Below are 23,611 nucleotides of genomic sequence, written 5' to 3'. Positions count from 1 at the left end.
TCCAAAGCGTGAGCCCCTGAGAGCAGGCTCCCTCATTAAGCCACAGTGGGGAGTGGGGCCCGGCAAGCGCCAAGCTACCGGGCCACAACGGACACTCTAAATTTGTGCCAGGAGCCAGGTCACGGACCACCAGGCAGTGCTGCAGGGGACGGGACCCGGACGAGCTCCCCTCGAGAGGCAACGGCAGTCAGAGACTTGGTTTACCCTGTTGTCAGCATCAGCTTCATTGCTGAATGAGTACCCGACTGACCCCCGCACTGCACCCCCATAACCACTATCCAGAGTCCCGGGGCCTACCCCCCTACCTGTGGAGGGCAACGTCACCTTGCTGCCCCATTCCATCACCCGGGTACTCCCAACGACAGCGGCGGTACTCCCAATTACCGTACACCATGGGTGGCATCATAAACTATACCAATGCCTTGTAAATATCCCCCTTTCACATTTGAGTGTGGCCCGGCCCCCGTGTCAGGAAACCCGCGAGCCACGAGAAATCACCAACCCCTAGATCCGAGCAGTTCGATCCGCTGCAGGGGCGGCACACCTCCTTCATGCCATATATGTTAGCGTTATTTCTGCGGCTAGTGATCGGATATAAAGTCTCATGTAATTATAATACTGTACAGGATTCTTTATGATGTCACATCAGGGACGGATTATAGGCGGAGCTCCAGCCCTGGGGCCCCCACCACAAGAGTTTCTGAGTGGGCCGCCACCACTATCAGTGTGGCCGCCATTTTATTAACGCCGTAGTGTTGAGGACCGCACTGTACCTTTAAAGATTTTCAATCCCAGCCGTCACTGTGCTGCAGACACGCCCACTGCACGCTGTGTGGGCTGCGTCTGCAAGGATGACGTCACCGCGCGCCTGCTGCTGCTTCTTCGTGCCGTAGAGGAGCTTGTTGGAGGACCGGAGCAGAGGACTCAGTGAATGACGGGGTGAGTGTGACGTCATCCATCATGGTGCCGGGCAGGAGGTTGCAGTGAGGAGGGAGCAGGATGGGATTCTATAGTGTCAGCAACAGCTCTGCCCGGGATCAGTGTGAGTTATTGCAGGAGTGTGAACTGCTGCAGATCAGGTCGGGCTGTCAGTGCCGGGTCATCAGCCTCATCCCTCCCCTGCAATAACTCACACTAAGCTCCAGCACAAACATCACTAGACAGATCCTGCACTGATCACATCTGATCCTGCAGCACACATTACACTATATGGCCCATATTACATATATGATATGTTAGGTGCTGTAGGCCCAGGTGTGATCAGTGCAGGACATTGTATATCTGTGTACATGGTATACCACATCCAGTGTACAGAGCAGTGTGATATACTGTGTACATCGTATACCACATCCAGTGTACAGAGCAGTGTGATATACTGTGTACATGGTATACCACATCCAGTGTATAGAGCAGTGTGATATACTGTGTACATGGTATACCACATCCAGTGTACAGAGCAGTGTGATGTACTGTGTACTTGGTATACCACATACAGTGTACAGAGCAGTGTGATATACTGTGTACATGGTATACCACATCCAGTGTACAGAGCAGTGTGATATACTGTATACATGGTATACCACATCCAGTGTACAGAGCAGTGTGATGTACTGTGTACTTGGTATACCACATACAGTGTACAGAGCAGTGTGATATACTGTGTACACACATCAGATGGTGCATAATAATGTGTATATTGTATAACATCTGGTGTCTGTATCACAGTAAACCCGGTACTATGTGAGGATGCCTAACACTATCTGGGTCTGTACTGTGCTATATACTGGCTGTATACTACATGAGGATGCCTAATACTATCTGGCTCTGCACTGTGCTCTATAGGGGCTATGTACTACGTGAGGATGCCTAACACTATCTGGGTCTGCACTGTGCTATATACTGGCTGTATACTATATGAGGGTGACTAATGCTATCTAGCTCTGCACTGTGCTATATAGGGGCTGTATACTACATGAGGATGCCTAATACTATCTGTCTCTGCACTGTGCTATATAGGGGCTGTGTGCTACGTGAAGGTGCTTAATATTATCTGGTCTGCTCTGTGCTGTAAAGGGGCTGTGTACTATGTGAGGATGCCTAATGCTATCTGGCTCTGCACTCTGCTATATAGGGGCTGTGTACTACGTGAGGATGCCTAATGCTATCTGGGTCTGCACTGTGCTATATAGGGGCTGTGTACTACATGAGGGTGCCTAATGCTATATGGGTCTGCATTGTGCTATATGGGGGCTGTATACGACATGAAGGTTCCTACTGCTATATAGGTCTGCACTGTACTATATGGGGACTGCTTAATGCAATATGGGGGCTGCATAGTGCCATATGGGGGCTGCATAGTGCCATATGGGGGCTGCATAGTGCCATATGGGGGCTGCATAGTGCCATATGGGGGCTGCATAGTGCCATATGGGGGATGCATAGTGCTACATGGGGGCTGCATAATACTATATGGAGGACTATGGGAGCTTCATAACACTATATGGAGGAATATGGGGGCTGCATACTACTATTCCCCCAGAGTTGTATGTCCCCTTCACCCCAGAGCTGTATACCCCCAGAGCTGCATGTCACCCCCCCACCTCAGAGCTGTTTGCCCCCCTCTAGAGCTGTATGCCCCCCATTGATATATACCCCTTTCCTCAGTAATATGTATGCCCCCCAGTAATGTGTATGTCCCCAGCCCCTCTTGTAATGTATATACAGTGTTAGTGTGCTCTATGTGCGGCCATGTCTGTTAGTGACTGCCACCAATCAGCGTGGCACAGACACATGCCCAGGAGGAGCTGGATGGAGACAAGCGGGGAGGTGAATGAGGCTGTTGCCGGCATCCCAATATTAAATATAAAAAAATATAAAAATGTGTCTGTGTGTGCATGTATGATGTGTATCTATGTATGTCAGTGTATATGACTGTGTCTAGATTTATGTCTATTTATATGTGTTTTTGTGAATTATTCTTTAAATATATTTGTGTACGTATGCCTGTATGTGTATGTATCTGTGCATGTCTATGTGTGGATGGGGCCCACTGAGACTCTTTCACCCAGGACCTACAAAAACCTGGAGCCGGCCCTGCATGTACCAGTCATGTATTCTCCTGTACACTGTACAGGGGCGTACCTTTGGGGGGCATGCGGCATATTTGCCCCTGCACAGCAATCAGGGGGGCACCATTGGAAAGTGTGAGGCAGCAGTATGGTGAAAGAAAATTATAAGTGGACAGTATTGGGAAAGAAAAGTGTGAGGGGCATAGTATAGAGACTGGGTAGTGGGGGGGAATAAGCAGTAAAGAGAAGGGGCAGCATGGTGGCCAGTGTGAGGTCACAGTATGGAGGGCACAGTATGCTGAGGAGGGGGAATGTGAGATGGAGGTACCATGTAGTGACTGTATAGTGAAGGAGGTAGGCAGTATAGAGTAGGGGCAGCATGGTGGCCAGTGTGAGGGTACAGTATGCTGAGGAGGGGGAATGTGAGATGGAGGTACAGTACAGTGACTGGATAGTGAAGGATATAGGCAGTATAGAGAAGGGACAGCATGGTGGCCAGTGTGAGAGCACAGTATGTAGGGCACAGTATGCTGAAGAGGGGGAATGAGAGACCGAGGTGCAGTGTACAGAAGGGGCAGTATGGTGGCCAGTGTGAGGGTACAGTATGCTGAGGAGTGGGAATGTGTCAGGGCCAGGCGGTCGGGCAGACCCAGGAGGTGGATCCACTGGGCCGAACTCTAAGATGGTGGTAAGGAGTCCGGTAGCTGAAGCACTATGGGCAGCAGAACAGTCCGTGCAAGTGAGTGTAATGGAGAAGTCCCTGGGACCACGGAGTCACAGATGGTAGTCCGGGTGACGTAGCTCTGGTTCGGAAGCCGAGATGATGTCAGGCGGGGTCCGGAACCTTTGGAGCGAGATGACGGGTCACCGCAGGGATCCGAGATGGTACGGACTGTCAGATGGCAGACGGACAGCGTGCGTGGTTCGGGATTCAGCAGGACCGGATGGCGAGGCAGGATCAGCTCTAGAAGAGAGATACGTGAGTATGGCAAGAAGACACAAGGAGACCTGACTCCTAGCTTGGAAAACACGAAGATCAGGCCCCGCCCCCTTGGACAATAAACCCTTATATACCCTGTACCTGTTTAGCCTCATTTCCTGTTAATGGACGCTGGCCCTTTAAGAAAGGGTCAGTGACCGCGCGCGCGCCCTAATGCGCATGCGCGCAGCCCGGGTGCCAGAAGCCAGGGAAGGAAGCTGAGAGGAGGACGCAGGGGAGCCGGCCAGGGCCTGGGAAGCCGTCGGGCGCCGGGATCGGAGGCCAGGGAACCTGGGAAGGACGGGCACCGGAGGCTGGAGAGCGGGGAGCGTGGCAGGTGAGCCGGGGAGCGGGGCTGAGGACCCGGGGAGCGGAGCAGAGGACCCGGGGAGGGGAGCCGAGGACCCGGGGAGCGTGACAGTACCCCCCCCCACGCCCCCCACCCCGCAACCGGGACATGAAGGCTCGGATCAGAGGAGTGCCCACGTTCTCCCTGGGCTCCCAGGACCTATCCTCAGGACCATACCCCTCCCAGTCCACCAGGAAGAACTGTCGGCCTCGAACAGTCTTCATGGCCACGATATCCCTTACCGCATAGATGTCGTCCTCAGCAATAGGAGGAGGAGCCGGACTGGCAGCAGCGGAGAAGGGACCAAGGAAAACCGGCTTGAGCAGAGAGACGTGGAAGGAGTTGGGTATCCTCATCGTGGCCGGAAGCCTCAGCTTGTAGGAGACCTCATTGATCTTGCTGAGGACCTTAAACGGTCCGATGTAGCGAGGACCCAGCTTGTAGGAAGGTATCTTCAATCGGATGTACTGGGAAGCAAGCCAGACCAGGTCACCAGGAGAGAAACACGGAGGGTCCAGACGCCTCTTGTCAGCGTGTTTCTTCATCCGCTGGGAAGCGCGCCCAAGGGACGCCTTGACAGAGTCCCAAATGGTAGCGAAGTCACGGGCTACAGTATCAGCAGCAGGGACATCCGAAGAAGGGGATATAGGCAACGGGACGGAGGGCTGAAGTCCGTAAACGACATGGAAGGGAGATTTGGAGGACGACTCACTGATGTGGTGGTTATGGGAGAATTCAGCCCAAGGCAGAAGCGTGGACCAGTCGTCGTGATGGGCGTTGACATAGTGACGTAAGAAGGAGGTCAAGATTTGATTGACCCTCTCCACTTGGCCATTAGACTGAGGATGGTAAGCAGAAGAAAAGTCCAGAGTCACTCCCAGATGTTTGCAGAGCGCCCTCCAGAAGCGGGAGGTGAACTGAGTTCCCCTGTCGGACACGATGTGGGATGGAAAGCCATGCAAGCGGAAGATGTGATGTATATAGGCTTCCGCGAGTTCCTGAGCAGAGGGTAGTCCAGCCATAGGGACGAAGTGAGCCATTTTGGAGAACCGATCCACCACGACCCATATGACTGTGTGCCCGGAGGATAATGGCAAGTCCGTAATAAAGTCCATCGCTATGTGTTGCCATGGAACTGAGGGTATAGGCAGAGGCAGAAGACGGCCATATGGCAGGTGCTTGGGCGTCTTGTTCCTGGCACAAGAGGAGCAGGCAGAGACAAAAGCAGCGACGTCCGTGCGAAGGGATGGCCACCAGTAATGGCGTACAATCGCACCCCATGTTCTCTTCTGACCTGCATGACCGGCTGTTTTTGAGGCATGACCCCAGTGTAAGACTTTTTGCCTGTCGGTCTCAGAGACATAGGTCTTCCCGGGCGGTATCTGGGCCAGGGTGACAGGAGCCACCGGAATAATCTTGCTAGGAGAGATGATAGGTTGGGTACTCTCTTCCTCCTGCTCCATTGGCATGAGAGACCTAGACAGGGCATCAGCGCGTACATTCTTGTCCGCGGGTCGGAAATGGAGCTGGAAATCAAACCTGGCAAAGAATAAGGACCACCTGGCTTGCCGTGGGTTCAGTCGCTGAGCGGACCGAAGGTATTCCAGGTTCTTGTGGTCCGTGTAGATAATCACGGGGCACACTGCTCCTTCCAGGAGGTAGCGCCACTCCTCCAGAGCCAGTTTGACCGCCAATAGTTCTCGGTCACCGATGGTGTAATTACGTTCAGGCGCTGAGAAGCTCTTGGAGAAGAAACCGCAAGTCACCATCTTCCCGGAGGAGGACTTCTGCATGAGCACTGCTCCGGCTCCTGAGGAGGAGGCATCCACCTCCAAGGTGAACTGGCGGTTTAACTCCGGTCGGTGGAGTACAGGAGAGGAGGCAAATGCTCGCTTCAGAGAGCAAAACGCGGCGTCGGCCGCAGGTGACCAGTCCTTTGGATTCGCCTCCTTTTTGGTCAAAGCGGAGAGAGGAGCAGTCAGGGCAGAGAAGTGAGGGATAAACTGGCGGTAGTAGTTGGCGAATCCCAGGAACCGTTGGATTGCCTTCAGTCCAGAAGGGGGAGGCCAGTTGAGAATGGAGGAAACTTTCTTTGGATCCATCTGCAGCCCTGTACCCGAGATGATGTATCCCAGGAAAGGGAGAGAAGACTGCTCAAAGACACACTTCTCATATTTGGCGTAGAGACGATTCTCTCTCAGTCTTTGTAGAACCAGCTGTACGTTCTCTCTGTGGGTCTGGAGGTCCGGAGAGAAGACAAGGATGTCATCCAGATAAACTACTACACAGATGTAGAGGAGGTCCCGGAAAATGTCGTTCACCAATTCTTGGAATACGGCAGGAGCGTTACACAGACCGAAGGGCATCACGCAGTATTCATAGTGCCCATCGCGAGTATTAAACGCGGTCTTCCATTCGTCCCCAGAGCGGATACGAACTAGGTTGTAGGCACCCTGAAGATCCAGTTTGGTGAACACACGGGCTCCTCTGAGCCGGTCGAACAATTCGGGGATGAGCGGCAGGGGGTACTTGTTTTTTATGGTGATCTGATTCAAACCCCGGTAGTCAATGCATGGGCGTAGGTCACCCTCTTTCTTCTTAACGAAGAAGAAGCCTGCTCCCGCAGGAGAGGAGGATCTCCGGATGAATCCCCTTGCCAGGCTTTCTGTGATGTAGGTAGACATGGCCCTGGTTTCGGCTGGAGACAACGGATATATCCGTCCTCGAGGTGGTGTTGTTCCTGGGAGCAGGTCGATGGCGCAATCGTAGGGACGGTGTGGCGGAAGTACCTCAGACTCCTTCTTGTCAAAAACGTCTGCGAAGGACCAATAGGCCGAGGGCAGTTCCGGTAGGTTCTCTGGAACCGGAGGTCGTCGGATGGGTTGTATGGACTTCAGACACTTCTCATGACAGGCAGAGCCCCATCGGGTGATTTCGCCAGTACCCCAGCTGACTGATGGTTCGTGTGTCCGCAACCAGGGAAGGCCCAGCAGGATTTGATGGGACATGTGTGGAAGGACGTAGAGAGCGATGTTCTCGGTGTGCAGGGCACCGATACGCAGTTCGACCGGCCTGGTGACCCAGGAGATGGTATCAGCGAGGGGTCTCCCATCCACAGAGGCAATCACTAGGGGCTTATCGAGTAGAGTAACAGGCAGCTGGTACTTGTCCACCGTGGCCTGCTGGATGAAATTGCCTGCTGCTCCAGAGTCGAGGTATGCCTCAGCCGTGAAGCGCGTCTCTCCCGCTGACACTTGCACGGTCCACATAACCGGGTCTGAGAGAGTCCCAGCACCTAGGGTGGCCTCTCCTACCAACCCTAGGCTTTGGAGTTTCCCGGCCTTTCCGGACAGGAGCGTAGGAGGTGTGTGCCCTCTCCGCAGTAAAAGCAGAGACCCTTGGCGAGCCGCTCTGCTCGACGTTGTTCAGACTGACGCACTCGGTCAATCTGCATGGGCTCGTGGACGGGAATCCCAGCTGTTGATGACTGAGGTACGGAGGGCTTCTGTGGAGGAGAGGAATGCCGTACCGGACGTCTCTCACGAGATAGCTCTTTGGAGCGCTCCTGAAAACGAATGTCCACTCGAGTTGCTAGGGCAATCAGGGCATCTAGGGTGGAGGGCACGTCACGACCCGCCAACTCATCTTTGATGCGACTCGATAGTCCTTCCCAGAAGGCGGCTGTTAGGGCCTCATTATTCCACCCGAGTTCTGAAGCCAAAGTGCGGAAACGGATGGCGTATTGGCCCACCGTCAGTGTTCCTTGACGTAAGCGGAGAAGGGATGAAGCAGACGCAGAGGCGCGTCCCGGCTCGTCAAAGGTGCTGCGAAAGGCCTGCAGGAACTCTTGAAGATCCTTGGTCATAGGGTCCTCCTTCTCCCACAAGGGGTTCATCCACGCCAGTGCCTCGCCCTCTAGGTGAGACATGATGAAGGCGACCTTGGCTTGGTCGGAGGCAAACAAATGTGGCAGCTGCGTGAAATGAAGGGAACATTGGTTTATGAAGCCCCTGCAGGTCTTGGGATCTCCGGCATAACGAGGTGGTGAAGCCAAACGGAGTCGGGGAGCATCCGAAGAGGCTGCCACGGGTGCGGGAGCCGTGGATTGACTAGTGGAGGCCCGGAATGTTGAAGGCGTAACTGCCGCTTGTAACGTGTACAGGCGGGTGTCCACGGAAGTCATAAAGTTCAGCATGCGGGTCTGGACTTCACGCTGGCGTTGGAGTTCCTCTTGCAAGGCCGCTAGTGCTGCAGCGGGATCCATGGCCTGATCTTACTGTCAGGGCCAGGCGGTCGGGCAGACCCAGGAGGTGGATCCACTGGGCCGAACTCTAAGATGGTGGTAAGGAGTCCGGTAGCTGAAGCACTATGGGCAGCAGAACAGTCCGTGCAAGTGAGTGTAATGGAGAAGTCCCTGGGACCACGGAGTCACAGATGGTAGTCCGGGTGACGTAGCTCTGGTTCGGAAGCCGAGATGATGTCAGGCGGGGTCCGGAACCTTTGGAGCGAGATGACGGGTCACCGCAGGGATCCGAGATGGTACGGACTGTCAGATGGCAGACGGACAGCGTGCGGGGTTCGGGATTCAGCAGGACCGGATGGCGAGGCAGGATCAGCTCTAGAAGAGAGATACGTGAGTATGGCAAGAAGACACAAGGAGACCTGACTCCTAGCTTGGAAAACACGAAGATCAGGCCCCGCCCCCTTGGACAATAAACCCTTATATACCCTGTACCTGTTTAGCCTCATTTCCTGTTAATGGACGCTGGCCCTTTAAGAAAGGGTCAGTGACCGCGCGCGCGCCCTAATGCGCATGCGCGCAGCCCGGGTGCCAGAAGCCAGGGAAGGAAGCTGAGAGGAGGACGCAGGGGAGCCGGCCAGGGCCTGGGAAGCCGTCGGGCGCCGGGATCGGAGGCCAGGGAACCTGGGAAGGACGGGCACCGGAGGCTGGAGAGCGGGGTGCGTGGCAGGTGAGCCGGGGAGCGGGGCTGAGGACCCGGGGAGCGGAGCAGAGGACCCGGGGAGGGGAGCCGAGGACCCGGGGAGCGTGACAGAATGTGAGACGGAGGTACAGTATAGTGACTGGATAGTGAAGGAGGTAGGCAGTATAGAGAAGGAGCAATATGGTGGCCAGTGTGAGGGCACAGTATGGAGGACACAGTATGCTGAGAAGGGGGAAAGTGAGACGGAGGTACAGTATAGTGACTGGATAATGAAGCAGGTAGTCAGTATAGAGAAGGGGCAGCATAGTGGCCAGTGTGAGGACACAGTATGCTGAGGAGGGGGAATGTGAGACTGAGGTGCAGTGTAGAGAAGGGGCAGTATGGTGGCCAGTGTGAGGCCACAGTATGGAGGACACAGTATGCTGAGGAGGGGAATGCAAAACTGAGGTGCAGTATAGTGACTGGATCGTGAAGGAGACAGGCAGTATAGAGAAGGGGCAGCGTGGTGGCTAGTGTGAGGGCACAGTATGCTGAGGAGTGGGAATGTGAGACAGAGGTATAGTATAGTGACTATATAGTGAAGGAGGTAGGCAGTATAGAGAAGGGGCAGCATGGTGGCCAGTGTGAGGGCACAGTATGCCGAACTGGGGGAATGTGAGACGGAGGTGCTGTATTTATATCTTAATGCTACAGTTCGTGCTCTACTGTTATGGCTAAAAATGTTAACATTATTGGGCCCCCACCAAACTTTCTGCCCAGGGGCCCCCACCAACCTTAATCTGGCTCTGTGTCACATCATCATCTTCTCCCCATTTAGTTCCCTACAATATCGGATCCTCTCAGTGGAGATCTTCTATATAAGAGAATTCTCCTAATTGACCCATCAAGGATGGATGTGGACAGGGACAAGATGGCGCAGAGGATATTACACCTCACCCTAGAGATCCTCTTCCGGCTTACTGGAGAGGTGAGAGATTCTGATGACGTCACATTACATCATTCTTATCTATGGGAATAACAGATGGACAGAACTGGAGAGGTGAGGCCTCTGGAAATGTCTGGAGTGAGATTTCTTACTGTGTCTCTCCATAACCAGGATTACACAGTAGTGAAGAAGACCTCTAGTGAGCACTGTCAGGCCCCTGTGTCTGAGGGATGGGGAAGACCCCTGAGCTCAATCACGGGGCCTCCACCTCACCCCCTGATACATGAGGACATCAATGACGAGAAGATCCTAGAACTCACCTACAAGATGATTGAGCTGCTGACTGGAGAGGTGACACTGCTGGGAATGCTGGGACATTATACAGTAACGCTATGAAGGGATCGGGGGTGACGGTATCATTGTATGTGTCAGGTTCCTATAAGGTGTCAGGACGTCACCGTCTATTTCTCCATGGAGGAGTGGGAGTATTTAGAAGGACACAAAGATCTGTACAAGGACGTCATGATGGAGGTTCCCCAGCCCCTCACATCACCAGGTAATAGACAGAACTAAATACACATGGCCTATAATTATCTGTATGTAAGGAATGAATTCAGTCCCTGTATGTGTCTCCTCCAGTTCTATCCAGTAAGAGGACAACACCAGAGAGATGTCCCCGTCCTCTTCTCCCACAGGACTGTAAACAAGAAGCTCCCGATATTCCTCAGGATGTGTTTCCTCCAGATCTATCCAGTAAGAGATATCTACTTATGTACTCTCTGCACTAATTTTGTGTTTACATTTTTAGACTTTCTGCTGTTTTGTTTTTTTTTTCAGCTGTATTTTCTTTGCTTCTGCTTCTTCTGCTGTTTGTTTCTAGTCCCTTCTCTATGTTGTTATGAAGGCAACTCAAAGACCTGCAGAGGGTTCATGAACACCCGGTTTCCCTAAAAATAAGCCCTAGTTATAGTCAGGGCCAGCGTTGGGAGGAGTCAAACTGTGCAATTTCTCAGGAACCCCAGATTCTTAGGGTCCCCATCAGTTGTATTCTAAGGTTGATTGTTTAAGGACCTTTTATGAAGTCATGTGACATGATGTAAGCAAAGGTCTTTTAATTCTAGGCGTCTAGAACTGACCAGGACACAGGCTGGCATGCAGGACTGGTATTAGGGGAAAGGGTTGAGTAAACTGGGCAATTACACAGGGCCCTCATTCTCCTAACGGCTGCAGTGTTTATATGCCAATTATAGGACTGCTTAAGAACCTTTTTGACATCACGTCATGTGACCAAAGGTCTCTTAATTGCAGGAGTCTAAAGCTGAAGAGGAGACAGGCTGGTGTGTGTGTGTGTGTGTGTGTGTGTGTGTATATGTAGATAGCTGAATAATAGAAAAAAAGGGTTACAGCCGCACACTTAAATACCAAATTTTTAAACTACCAAAAAATATCTAATAAAATTATTGCTTTAGAGAATGTGAACTACTGGCAAACTACCCTGGAAGGAATGGAGACACCTACAGAAGGAGATTTGACACATAAGACCTTGATTCTTCAAAGCAATTATGCCAGAATTCTGACAGAAATCACTTTTCAATCAATTTTTTATGCAACACAGAGTTGTGAAAAAAGATTGTGCAACTAAATCATCACAGTGCACTGTGGTGACATCACTCGCATGTCCTTCAGCTCCCAGCAGTACAAGCAGACATGGCCTCCTCTTACTGGTAATTCATAGCAAAATGTATGGCCTCCGGCGGCACTGCGAACAAGCTGACTATCAAGCACGTGACTGTGATCGGAGGAGGCCTGATGGGTGCCGGGATAGTGCAAGTAGCTGCAGAAAACAGACACACTGTTGTTTTTGTGGACCAGAATGATGACATCTTGAAAAAGTTTGCCAAAAGTATTGAAGACAGCTTGAAAATGGTCACTAAGAAGATGTTTGCGGACAAGCCTGAGGCTGATTCACAATTCATCAGCAAAACCCTCTGATATTTCAGCACAAGCACAGACCCAGCAGCTGTGGTGCACAGCAATGATCTGGTGGTGGAAGTCATAATAGAAAACATGGAAGTGAAAAATGCACTAATGAAGATGTAGTGAGGCGCCAGGGGCGCCTCCGGCCTTGTAGTCGTGGCCTTTGTTGATTCAAGGCTCACCCCTGGCTCCATCACTACTTCAAGGTCGGGAGCTGACTTGGTGGGGCAGAGTGTGGTGGTGTCGTCGTTGGTAGTGGTACAAACAGTCTTCAGGCAAGATGTGATGCAAACAAAAGACATATTTATTGACACACGTAGACTCAGAAAAACACTTCCTGGGCTGGGGGACAACCTGCCCTAACGAACCCTCACGTGGGGCTGTGCCCTGATTACTCCGCTTCACCGGGCTCCCACTGGCGGTTACACACACACCGGACCCACACCGGTTGCTTCACTCTCCGAGGTTCCGTACACTCCCGTTCTCTCCGGCGTCCCCTCCTGATTCAGCCCCCACACTCTGCCCCTTGATCTTCACCCTCTCACGTCCCGGATCCAACAACCTCTCTCTCACACAATATAATTAAAACATTTTTATTAACAATAACTCCGGTTGACTAACTTTCTTTGTAGGGGGGTATGCTCACCCACTACACACCTCCCCTCTTAAAACCCGGCAAGGCTCCATTCTAAAATTACAACTTTTAAAACTATATAAAACATGTGCAATCAACTGCGAACCTGTCCCGCGCCCGGAGGCTTAGCAGCGCTCCCGGTCTTTGGTGTGCCCAGAGGCTTAGCAGCGCTCCCAGTCTTTGGTGTGCCCGGAGGCTGAACAGCGCTCCCGGTCTTTGGTGGTCAGCGCAGGAACACAGAAACTTCTTCCTCAATAACGCGGAGGAGCCCCTGGCTCAGTCCAGCAAGCAGGCTCTCTCCGGAATCAACAACTGGAACGTAAAGCTTTCTCCGGTTCAAACACGCCGGCATCAAACAAAACAGGCCCGTCACCTCCCGGTCTAGATGCCTATTCCGGGTGGTAGGCCCGTTGCCACTCGGCCCTCTGCGCTTGGATATATTCCAACAGGGACTGCCCGGGTAATCGGCGCAGCCGCCGGAAAGGCTCATGACGGGTGAGCTGCTCCGCCGCTTCGGCCTCCGGCTTGAACTCCTCAGTCTCTGATGGAGGTGAGGGGGTCGCTGCACGGGACGGAGGCGGGCTACCCATAACGATCATCGGATGGGTCGTAATGTTCTGGTTAATTGCCAGCACCGGCGAGGTTCCCTTCTCCGGGTCGGTACTTGGCACGGGCATGACTGCCGGAGCTACAGCTACGGTATGTCGGGGTCGGGAGGCTCCAGCCAGCACCGGTCTTCGTTGTACTTGTCACCGGGCCTGGTGCTCTTCCCACTCTACCTCCTGTTGCCATTGGGCAGCCTCCTGTTCAGTGGGCGTACGATGCACCCCCACCGCAAACAAGCCCCGGCAGCCCACTTCTCTCAGGAATCGGACCTTTTCCCCTGGGTACAGGGTATGCAGCCGCTGGGGAAAGCCCTCTGTATCGAGGTGGACGCGATTATAAAAATAATCGTCGCCGGTCTCTCCATCCCGGATAAAGCCATATCCTTCCCTCTGGTTGAATTTGACGACTACCCCAGTGGTATACTGGTGTTCAAATTCTTCGCCATGAGGACCCGCCATGATCTCCCGAGCGACGGTTTCAGCAAGCAGCCGCTCTTGCACTGGGTCCGGCTCAGGTGACGGGGCTCTTCGGGTCGGTAGGGGAGACGGCAGCACCGGATCCCAATAGAAACCCCAGTCGTCTCGCTCCAGTTTCTGGGCGTATATCTCCGCCGGAATCCGAGTTTGACCAGGCGTTTCAGGCTCCACCGCGGCTGGCGAGGGTCTCTCTGGGCAGGGATATGGGGCTCCCAGCATCCGGCTCCCTGACGGTATTTGGGCGGCGTAGGTCGCCCGGACCTCTGGTGGTCGCACCGGTCTCCGCGTCCCACGTCGTGAGCCAGGTCACCCTTGTGGCTCGTCCCGGTCCTCCGGGTACGGCCGGCAAGTAGGCGGGGAATCCCTCCGCGGACACCAACTGCTTCTGGCGGTTCTCGTCCAGGTTCTCCATTTTTCCGGCAGCACAAGTCTTCAGTAAGTGCGTCAGGGTCAGTGGCGAGACTAGAGGAAGTGGAGGCGGGCTCACTTTTCCCGCTCTTGAAGATGCTCCACCCTTGGTCTCACACCACAAATCAACCCCTCCGCAGCGGCACTTCTTTCTTCTCACAACACCGCCCACTGTACATGTCTTTGTTCGTGCCCTGGGACCGGCACCTCCCCTCTTTGGGCGGAGTACTCCGAACTTCTTTTTCGGCACCGGCCAGCCCCAGGCTCTTCTTGTGGCGCCACTTTTTCGCGCGCTTTCTGTTTCTTCACAGACGACGGCCACCTTGCCGCCATCTTGTGCCCGGTCCAACGCTGCAGGCACTGTTTCTTCTTCCCACCATGGGACTGGAAATCTTCTCTCATAGTCCGGATCCTGTGCCCTAGGCACCACTTGGTCTCCGGCTTCTTGGGTCCCTGGCAGGGAATTCGCATCCTGCCGACTACGCCACATGTAGTGAGGCGCCAGGGGCGCCTCCGGCCTTGTAGTCGTGGCCTTTGTTGATTCAAGGCTCACCCCTGGCTCCATCACTACTTCAAGGTCGGGAGCTGACTTGGTGGGGCAGAGTGTGGTGGTGTCGTCGTTGGTAGTGGTACAAACAGTCTTCAGGCAAGATGTGATGCAAACAAAAGACATATTTATTGACACACGTAGACTCAATCCGGCTGTTGCAGAAAAACACTTCCTGGGCTGGGGGACAACCTGCCCTAACGAACCCTCACGTGGGGCTGTGCCCTGATTACTCCGCTTCACCGGGCTCCCACTGGCGGTTACACACACACCGGACCCACACCGGTTGCTTCACTCTCCGAGGTTCCGTACACTCCCGTTCTCTCCGGCGTCCCCTCCTGATTCAGCCCCCACACTCTGCCCCTTGATCTTCACCCTCTCACGTCCCGGATCCAACAACCTCTCTCTCACACAATATAATTAAAACATTTTTATTAACAATAACTCCGGTTGACTAACTTTCTTTGTAGGGGGGTATGCTCACCCACTACAAAGACACTGGACAAATTTGCACCAGAACACACCATATTTGCCAGCAACACTTCCTCATAGCTGACATAGCCAACTCCACAACTAGGCAGGATCAGTTCGGAGGGCTGCATTTCTTTAATCCAGTACCAATGATGAAGCTGGTGGAGGTCATTAAGACACCAATGACTGGGGGCGGAGCCTGGACCAGGATGTGAGCGCACGCGAGGAGACACTCTCCCGCTGACTCACCGTGACACCGCCGGAACCACCGCATGGCCAACGGATATAGTGGCACCGGAGGACAGGGGAAGGACCCGACTCCCAGCAGGAGAAGTTCCAGCTCCTGAATCGGCGAGATGACCAAGCGGCGGCAGAAGGAAGCGGGAGCCGGGAAAGTGCCTGGCTCACAAGATGGTGCCGAGGTCAGAGAGGAGACGGAGAAGGCAAACGTAGCCTGCCAGCGCCGCATGGAAGCGGCTGCAAAGCTGGCACAGTATGCAAGGCAATCGGAGGAACCTCTGGGGGAGCCTGGTAAGATGGTGGAAGAAAACGGGGAGAAGGAAGACCCGGAGGAGACTGAAGGAGCAAGGGGAGAATCAGGGGAAGATAAACAGGATGAGGATTCAGGAGAGCAGCAGGCAGCAGATGAAATACAGAAGAACCCCACTATTAAGGATGTATTTTAGGTGGTCACCTTCTGCAAACAGGCCCTCACAACTTTAACCCAGCAGGTGCTGGGAATAAAGGGAGATATAGCTACTCTCAAAAAGGATCAGAAGAAAGCTGATATGAGAACCAGTGCTGTGGAAGAAAGAGTGGGGACAGCTGAGGATCACATAGTTGCACTACAAAAAGCAGAGAAAAAATTCCAGCAGCAGATATCTGAGATGGCCACAAAAACAGACGACTTGGAGAACCGTTCCAAGAGGAACAATATAAGACTGGTGGGCATCCCAGAAAGAGCTGGGGGAAGAAATCCTACTGACTTCATAGAAACGTGACTTAAAGAGAAGATTGGCGCTGATATTCTGACTAAGCTATACGCTATTGAAAGGGCATACAGGTTCCAATGCAACCGCAGCCACCTGGCAAGGAACCTCGTATGATGCTGGGGAAGCTTCTTAACTACAGAGACCGGGATATTATTCTGCGCAAGACACGGGATATGGAGACCCTGACAATAGATGGACACCCAGTAGCTATATACCCTGACTACTCTATACCGAATCAAAGAATGCAATTCCCAAGGGTAAAGAGACGACTCCGAGAGCTGGAGGTTAAATACTCCATGATTTTCCCAGCAAAACTCCGAGTAGTAGCACTGGAGAAGGTTCACTTTTTTCTTGATCCGGAAGAAGTCATGAAGTGGATAGACATCAATGCAAGGAAGCCCGCAAGCAACAGGAGAAGGATAGAAGCTGGCTATGAGCGATATTGCAATCTCGTGATTTTCCTGGGATTCAAGACTGGTTATTCATAAGCAATTGCATACACTAGAAGAGGAGGAAACTTCATAGGCCCATCTTTGTTGCAGAAACAGTACCCCCTTTTTTTCTTTTTTTTTTTTCTACCAGGTTATCATTGTTGATCTCCTGCTCCTGTTCCTGAGTGTTAGATGGGACAGCGGAATTCACTAACAATAAGCTGGACAATGACAGGAGGTCGATAGTTTTCAAATTTTCAGGTTAACTGTTTACATTATATGAAATTTGCAAATGAAAACGAATATGGTTAAGGCGGGAGGTGAGTTAGGGGGTTCTGCTCACTAGGATGAGACAGGTTTGGTACGGGAGAAAAAGAGGAGAGAGGTTGACCGGTTTAGGACAGATAGACCTCATTCCCCATAAGGGAGTTAAAGATGTAAATCGGAGGTGGAGGAGTTTAGTTGGGGCGGTTCTAAGGGGAGAGCTAGGGAAGGGCTAGGGAAGGGGAAGACTCAGCGTACAGGGGGACAGGATGCCTGTACAAAGATAACCTGTGATATTCAATATGGGAGAGGAGATTAAAGTATTATGTTGGAATGTAAGGGGACTGTCAGATAGAGGTAGAAGAGATGCAATGATAAAATATATGCTAGACCAGAGACCATCAGTAATGTGTTTATTGGAGATGCATTTGACAAGTGAAACGACGAATGTACTGAACAAACGATGGGTGCAAAAGGCATATCATTCTACTTTCTCTACCTATGCTAGCGTGGTCTCTATGTTGGTTCATAGATCCGCCCAATATGAAGAAGTGGAGACATGGATAGACACAGAGGGACAATATGTAATGGTGATCTGTAAGTTGTATGGACAATCACTATGCATTACTGCTATATATGTTCCGCTGCCTTACACTAGTGCCAAACTTAGAGAGGTGAGAGAGCGCTCGGCTAAATGGGGGAATTTGCCATTCTTGTTGGTCGGTGACTTTAATAATGTCATAGATGCATATTGGGACAGAAGCAAAAAATCATGGGAGACGCGAAGTGATGGAGCGACAGCGTTTGGTACCTTTATCCAATAAGTGGGGTTGGTAGACGTTTGGAGGATAAGAAATTTGGGGGTGACCTGTTTTTCCTGTCACTCCGCGACCCTTGGTACGCTTTCACGTAAAGATCTGGCCTTGGGAAATGATCTGATGGATTCTGGGATTGCGCATGTTGAATATTTGACTAGAGTAATATCGGATCATAGTCCAATTCTGGTATCTATTAAAAAATGAGGAGTGGGCGAGAGGCTAACAAGAGAATGGAAGTTACACCCGGTTTGGTTAAATAGTATTGACATGGACGGTATATCTAGTGAGATGCTGGAATATTTTACCCTTAAGGCTATGTGCGCACTGGGAAATGGAATTTTCTTGTGAAAATTCCGCATGCTTTCAAAGATTACCGCACCCGCGGTAAAAAAACGCGGGAAACCGCACCCGAAAACCGCATGCGGTTTGCCGCGGTTTGCTGCGGTTTTACCGCGGTATTGCCGCGGTTTTGCCGCGTGCGGGTTGGGATATGCTTTATTGCATTCAATGCAATAAAGCACATTAAAAAAAAAAAAAAGTCATTTAATTCTGAGATAGTAGATAGACAGAAGAATAGATAGAGGGATAGATAGATAGACAGACAGATAGAGGGATAGATAGATAGAGGACAGATCGCTGCATTTCCCACGGTCGGCAGTGAGTTCACATTACCGGCCGTGGGAAATGACCGGTAATTACCTCTGCTGTCTGCTGCTTTCATTCAGCGCTGTGTGTTAGTCGCGGCTGGATGGAAGCAGCGCAGGACGTCGGACCTGTGGATTACGCCGGAGCTTTGGTGCGGGAGGGGTTAATAAAATGGTGAACGAGGCTTGTTTGTTTTATTTAAAATAAAGGATTTTTCGGTGTCTGTGTTTTTTTCACTTTACTTACGGGTTGATCATGTCAGCTGTCACATAGACGCTGCCATGATCAAGCCTGGAGTTAATGGCGGTGGTCCCCCACCATCATTAACCCCTTGTATTACCTTGCCACCACTGCTACACGGTGTCAAGAAGAGCCGAGGACACTCCGGTAGTGCCGCATAATGCATGCGACAGTGCCGGGGCAGCAGCGGCTGATATTCTCGGCTGCCGGAGGGGGAGTGAGGCGGGGGACATTATCCCTGCCCCTCTCCCTCCCCAGCCTGAGAATACCGGCCGCAGCTGTGTGCTTACCTCGGCTGGAAGGTGAATATGCAGCGGAGCCCACTTTCTTTTTTTTCTATATTTCCGTTTTCTTTCTATGTGTGTTCTATGTGTCTGTGTCTGTGTGTTCTATGTCTGTGATGTCTATCTGTGTCTGTGATGTGTGTGTGTTTACTCTCTGCACGGCTTCCTCTTCCTGTAATGACATCACTTCCCTGCAAAACCGCAGACAAGCGATGCACATTACCGGAGGTAAACCGCGAAATACCGCAGGGAATAACGCAGGAAAACGCAGTGAACCGCACAGAATTTGCTGCATGCGTTATTCCCTGCGGGATTTCATGATTAACATTGAGTCAATGAAGTGAAATCCCGCAGCGATGTGCGGAAAAGAAGTGACATGCACTTGTTTTTGCTGTGGGATTCCCGCAGCAAAACATGCAGCTGTCAAATTCCGCCTAGTGCGCACAGGATTTTTTTTCTCCATAGGATTTGCTGGTGATTCACTGCAGAGATGTTATGAACATTTTCTGCAGCGAAACATGCAGCAAATCCGCGGAAAATCCGCGGCAAAATCCGGTAAGTGCGCATATAGCCTAAGGCCATGTCACACACACAGATAAATCTGTGGTTGCAGTGAAATTGTGGACAATCAGTGCCAGGTTTGTGGCTGTGTACAAATGGAACAATATGTCCATGATTTCACTGTAACCACAGATCTGCCAAAGGTTTATCTGTGTGTGTGTGACAGGGCCTTAAATAGAGGTAGTGCGGATCCTTTGGTAGTTTGGGACGCCATGAAGGCATACCTTAGAGGCCTTTTATTTAGAGACATTTGCCGGTGTAAGTCTTGTAGTAGACAAGGGGAAATTGATTGCTTAGAGGCTTTGAAGGGAGCAGAAGCAGAGATGGTAGCACAGCCCACACCAGAGTATAGGAAAAAGCTAAAAGCAGCTCAAGAAGAAGTTAATAAAGTGCTATTGAAGAAAGCAGCAGGAAACAGGCTTTTCAGAGAGAACTTCTATGTGGCGGGAGAAAAGGTGGGACACCTGTTGTCGGTGGTGACGGCAGCCCAGAGAAAACCATCCTTTGTACACTGTATTCGCTCCACAGTGGGAGATTTGGTCATGGAGGGGAAAGATATTCTGGACACGTTTGCAGCCTTTTATGAGGAATTGTACTCCACTAGAGGGGAGTCGAGACAGCAGGACCTAGAGATTTTCTTAGATACAATGACATTACCCAAAATAGCAGAGACAGAGAGACACAGTCTGGAGGCCCCTATTACACTTGAGGAGATGGAGAGAGCTTTGCATGGCATGGCAAATGAAAAAGCCCCAGGGGTGGATGGATTGCCGGTGGAGGTGTACAAGTCTCTGGAAGAAATACTCTTACCCAATTTGTTGAATGTCTTGGAGGAGGCAAGAGAGCGGGGGACACTGCCATCGTCTATGAGGGAGGCGATAATAACAGTAATACTTAAAGAGGATAAGGATCCAAAACTCCCCGAGTCATACCGGCCCATTTCACTGTTAACGACTGATGTTAAAATTTTGGCCAAAGTACTCTCTAATCAATTAACAGAAGTGATATCTGCTCGAATTCACCCAGATGAGTCGGGTTTCATGCCTAGTAGATCTACGGTGAAAAATATACGAAGATTATACCTTAACATGCAGCTACCGGTGGACAATCCGGGACAGAGGGTGATAGCTTCGTTAGATGCCCATAAGGCATTTGACAGTGTGGAATGGGGGTATCTATGGGAAGTGCTAAGACATATGGAATTTGGCCTAACTTTACATCTTGGATACAGCTGTTATATGCTAGACCAGTGGCTAAAGTGAGAATTAATGGAATGTTGTCACACACAGTGGACTTACAAAGGGGTACTCGTCAGGGTTGCCCGCTCTCGGCTCTCCTTTTTGCTCTAGCGGGGGAACCACTGGCGGCTGCTATACGGCAGAACAGAGACATAAAGGGATTTGTATATGGCCCTCTAGAAGAAAAGATAGCCCTCTATGCAGACAACATTCTGTTATTATTGGGAGACCCAGGGGAATCATTGAGCCATGCCATGCAGGTGATCGAACGGTTCGGAAGGATCTTTGGACTGACTATAAATTGGACCAAATCAAACCTTTTCCAGGTGGACGCGGGAATAGACTGGTCGACCTAGGGTGATGAGGTTAACAGATTGCGGGTTGTGGACCAGTTTAGATATCTGGGCATACAGGTATCCTTACCAATTGGGAATTACATCACTATTAATCTAGTCCCTTTGCTGAACCAACTGCGTAGTAAGATAACTGCTTGGAATAAGCTTTATTTATCAGTAATAAATTCTAGACCAGAGACATTAGAAGCTGTTTACACAAATACAAGATGAATTTGGGATATCTCCATCCGGGTGTTACCACTATAAACGAATAGCACATGCAGTAGCGGCTCAGAGGGTTAAACAATCATTGCTGGTTCAGGCAGACCTAGTATTGAAATATGTGTGTAGTAGTGTGCCCACAAGAGGAATCATATCAACTATATATAGGGATCTATTGCATTCATATTTGCCTAACCACCCAGTAAGAACTAGAACTAAATGGGAGGCAGAGATAGACGGGATCACTGATGAGGTGTGGGAAAGTGTCCTGGAGTACATACCGAAATTATCAATGAGTGAACCAGCAAGATTGTCCCATCTGTATGTGGTGAATAGGGCGTATAGATCCCCCCCTAATTATGTGTAGAATGGGACTGAGGAGTAACTCTGACTGCCCTAGATGCAATGGAGACGATGCCGGCATCTTCCATATGATGTGGACGTGACCCAGGTTGACGTCTTTCTGGATAACTGTTCTTAACAAAATAGAAGGCGCTTATAGATGCAAACTTCCCACACAACCTTTGGTATGTCTCCTAGGTTATGTGGAGGAAATCAGAGTAGACAACATTTTTAAAATAGTGATAGCCAGATTGCTGTATGCGGCCAGGAAAGTAATTGCCAAACATTGGATGCAGGGGGACCCACCGACTAGAGGGGAATTTATCGCATATCTTAATCATATTGCTCGAATGGAGAGAAGTATATATGGGAAAAGGAAACAACTTGCACTTTTTGATAGACTGTGGAATCCGTGGTTGCAGTATGGATAAATATTAGGGCTGGGTGATGTTGGTCTCGGAGCAGGGATACCTGGTTCTACACATTCCAATATATATCACTGAAAGGCACAAATGTGATATCTTTTATATAGATGTGGGTAATATGTACGCTGAGGGGGGAGGGGTTGTTGAGGATAGAAAGTTTGTAGTTATGTTTATTATTGCTGAAAATTTGACATTGGCTTTGTATATTTAATGAAAAATAAAAAATATTTGATTAAAGACAACAATGACTAGCCAAACAACTTCTGACTCTCTCATAGACTTCAGTAAAGCACTGGGAAAGACGCCTGTGTCATGTAAACACAACCCAGGCTTCATTGTTAACCGTCTTCCGGTACCATACCTAATGGAATTTGTGCATCTTCATGAAAGAGGTCATGCATTTAAGGAAGACATGGATTTTGCAATGAAATTGGGAGCTCGTTACCCAATGGGTCCTTTTGAGCTTTTGGATTATGTTGGTCTTGATAATAGTAAATACATAAATACATCATTGATGGTTGGTACCAGATGGAACCAGAAAACTCCTTTTTTGCCTCCAGTGAATTGCTCAATAAGCTTGGAAAGAAGACCGGAGAAGGATTTTATAAGGACAGATGGTTGGCCTGGCTGCACTGCAGAGTTATATTGTTATAGTCTCATGTTTTCTTTGATTACGATGACCGTTGTTGGTTTTACATTGCACGGTTTTCTCAGCACTGATTAACACTCTAGTGCCTTACAGTCATGATTCTCTATTTCATCAACATCCTTTTGTACCGCTGATTCCAAACATTGATATGTCATAGCCATTCTACAGTCAATAATAAATGAATGTACAAAAAATAAATTGTGCAACTTTTGGAGGTTTCACACCAATTTTAACCAGCTTTGCCAAATTGGACAGAGCTTGGCCAGAAGGGTGTGATGTCACCGCTTCTCTAATTCATAACAAACTGCAGCGTTCCCTATGCCAGAAATCTTACGCCAGTCCCTGACATCAATTTTCATTGTACATCGCCGGTCTTGATGAATGGGAGACCTAATGTTTACCTGCACAGACAGCAAAACCCTGCTACCTGCTTTGGTTACAAAGCCTAAGGATAGGCCATCGATGTTACACTCCCGGACAAACCCATTAAATATTTGGCATCTGTCTTCTTCGAAAAAAACCCTTTTTGAAATTGTCTATGTTGGGAATCAATGTCACAACAAGATGGTTGCAAGCATCGCCAACTGTCATGGCGGTATCAGGATCTGTGGAAATTACAGATTCTGGCACTCTGCTAACTTCTCTGATGTCTGTGAGCAATGCAGTGAGACGCAGCTGTTGAACCACATACTTAGTAAAACTAGCAAGAGTTATTCTTTGCTGGGCTCCTTGTTAATGTCTTTGATCACATGCTGTAGGGGAGCCAGTATTTTTCGCTCCCC

The 23,611-nt window shown here is 50.6% G+C and overlaps 1 protein-coding gene and 1 pseudogene across 1 annotated transcript in view; both read left to right on the top strand.

Moving 5' to 3' along the window:
- The window catches only part of LOC142282751 (uncharacterized), a 55,833-nt gene that overhangs the window by 28,804 nt on the left and 3,418 nt on the right, over positions 1-23,611 (top strand). Inside the window, exons 6-9 of the mRNA XM_075333027.1 lie at positions 10,157-10,306; positions 10,436-10,615; positions 10,697-10,820; positions 10,904-11,017. Coding sequence (XP_075189142.1) covers positions 10,157-10,306; positions 10,436-10,615; positions 10,697-10,820; positions 10,904-11,017 — 568 coding nt within the window. The remainder of the gene's footprint in view (positions 1-10,156; positions 10,307-10,435; positions 10,616-10,696; positions 10,821-10,903; positions 11,018-23,611) is intronic.
- On the top strand, positions 11,959-22,834 carry LOC142282758 (hydroxyacyl-coenzyme A dehydrogenase, mitochondrial pseudogene; annotated as a pseudogene).

The sequence above is a fragment of the Anomaloglossus baeobatrachus genome, unplaced genomic scaffold (assembly GCF_048569485.1).
Source record: "Anomaloglossus baeobatrachus isolate aAnoBae1 unplaced genomic scaffold, aAnoBae1.hap1 Scaffold_52, whole genome shotgun sequence".
NCBI classification, from domain to species: domain Eukaryota; kingdom Metazoa; phylum Chordata; class Amphibia; order Anura; family Aromobatidae; genus Anomaloglossus; species Anomaloglossus baeobatrachus.
Note: the sequence above shows the minus strand (reverse complement) of the source record. Positions and strands in the feature narration are given on the sequence as shown.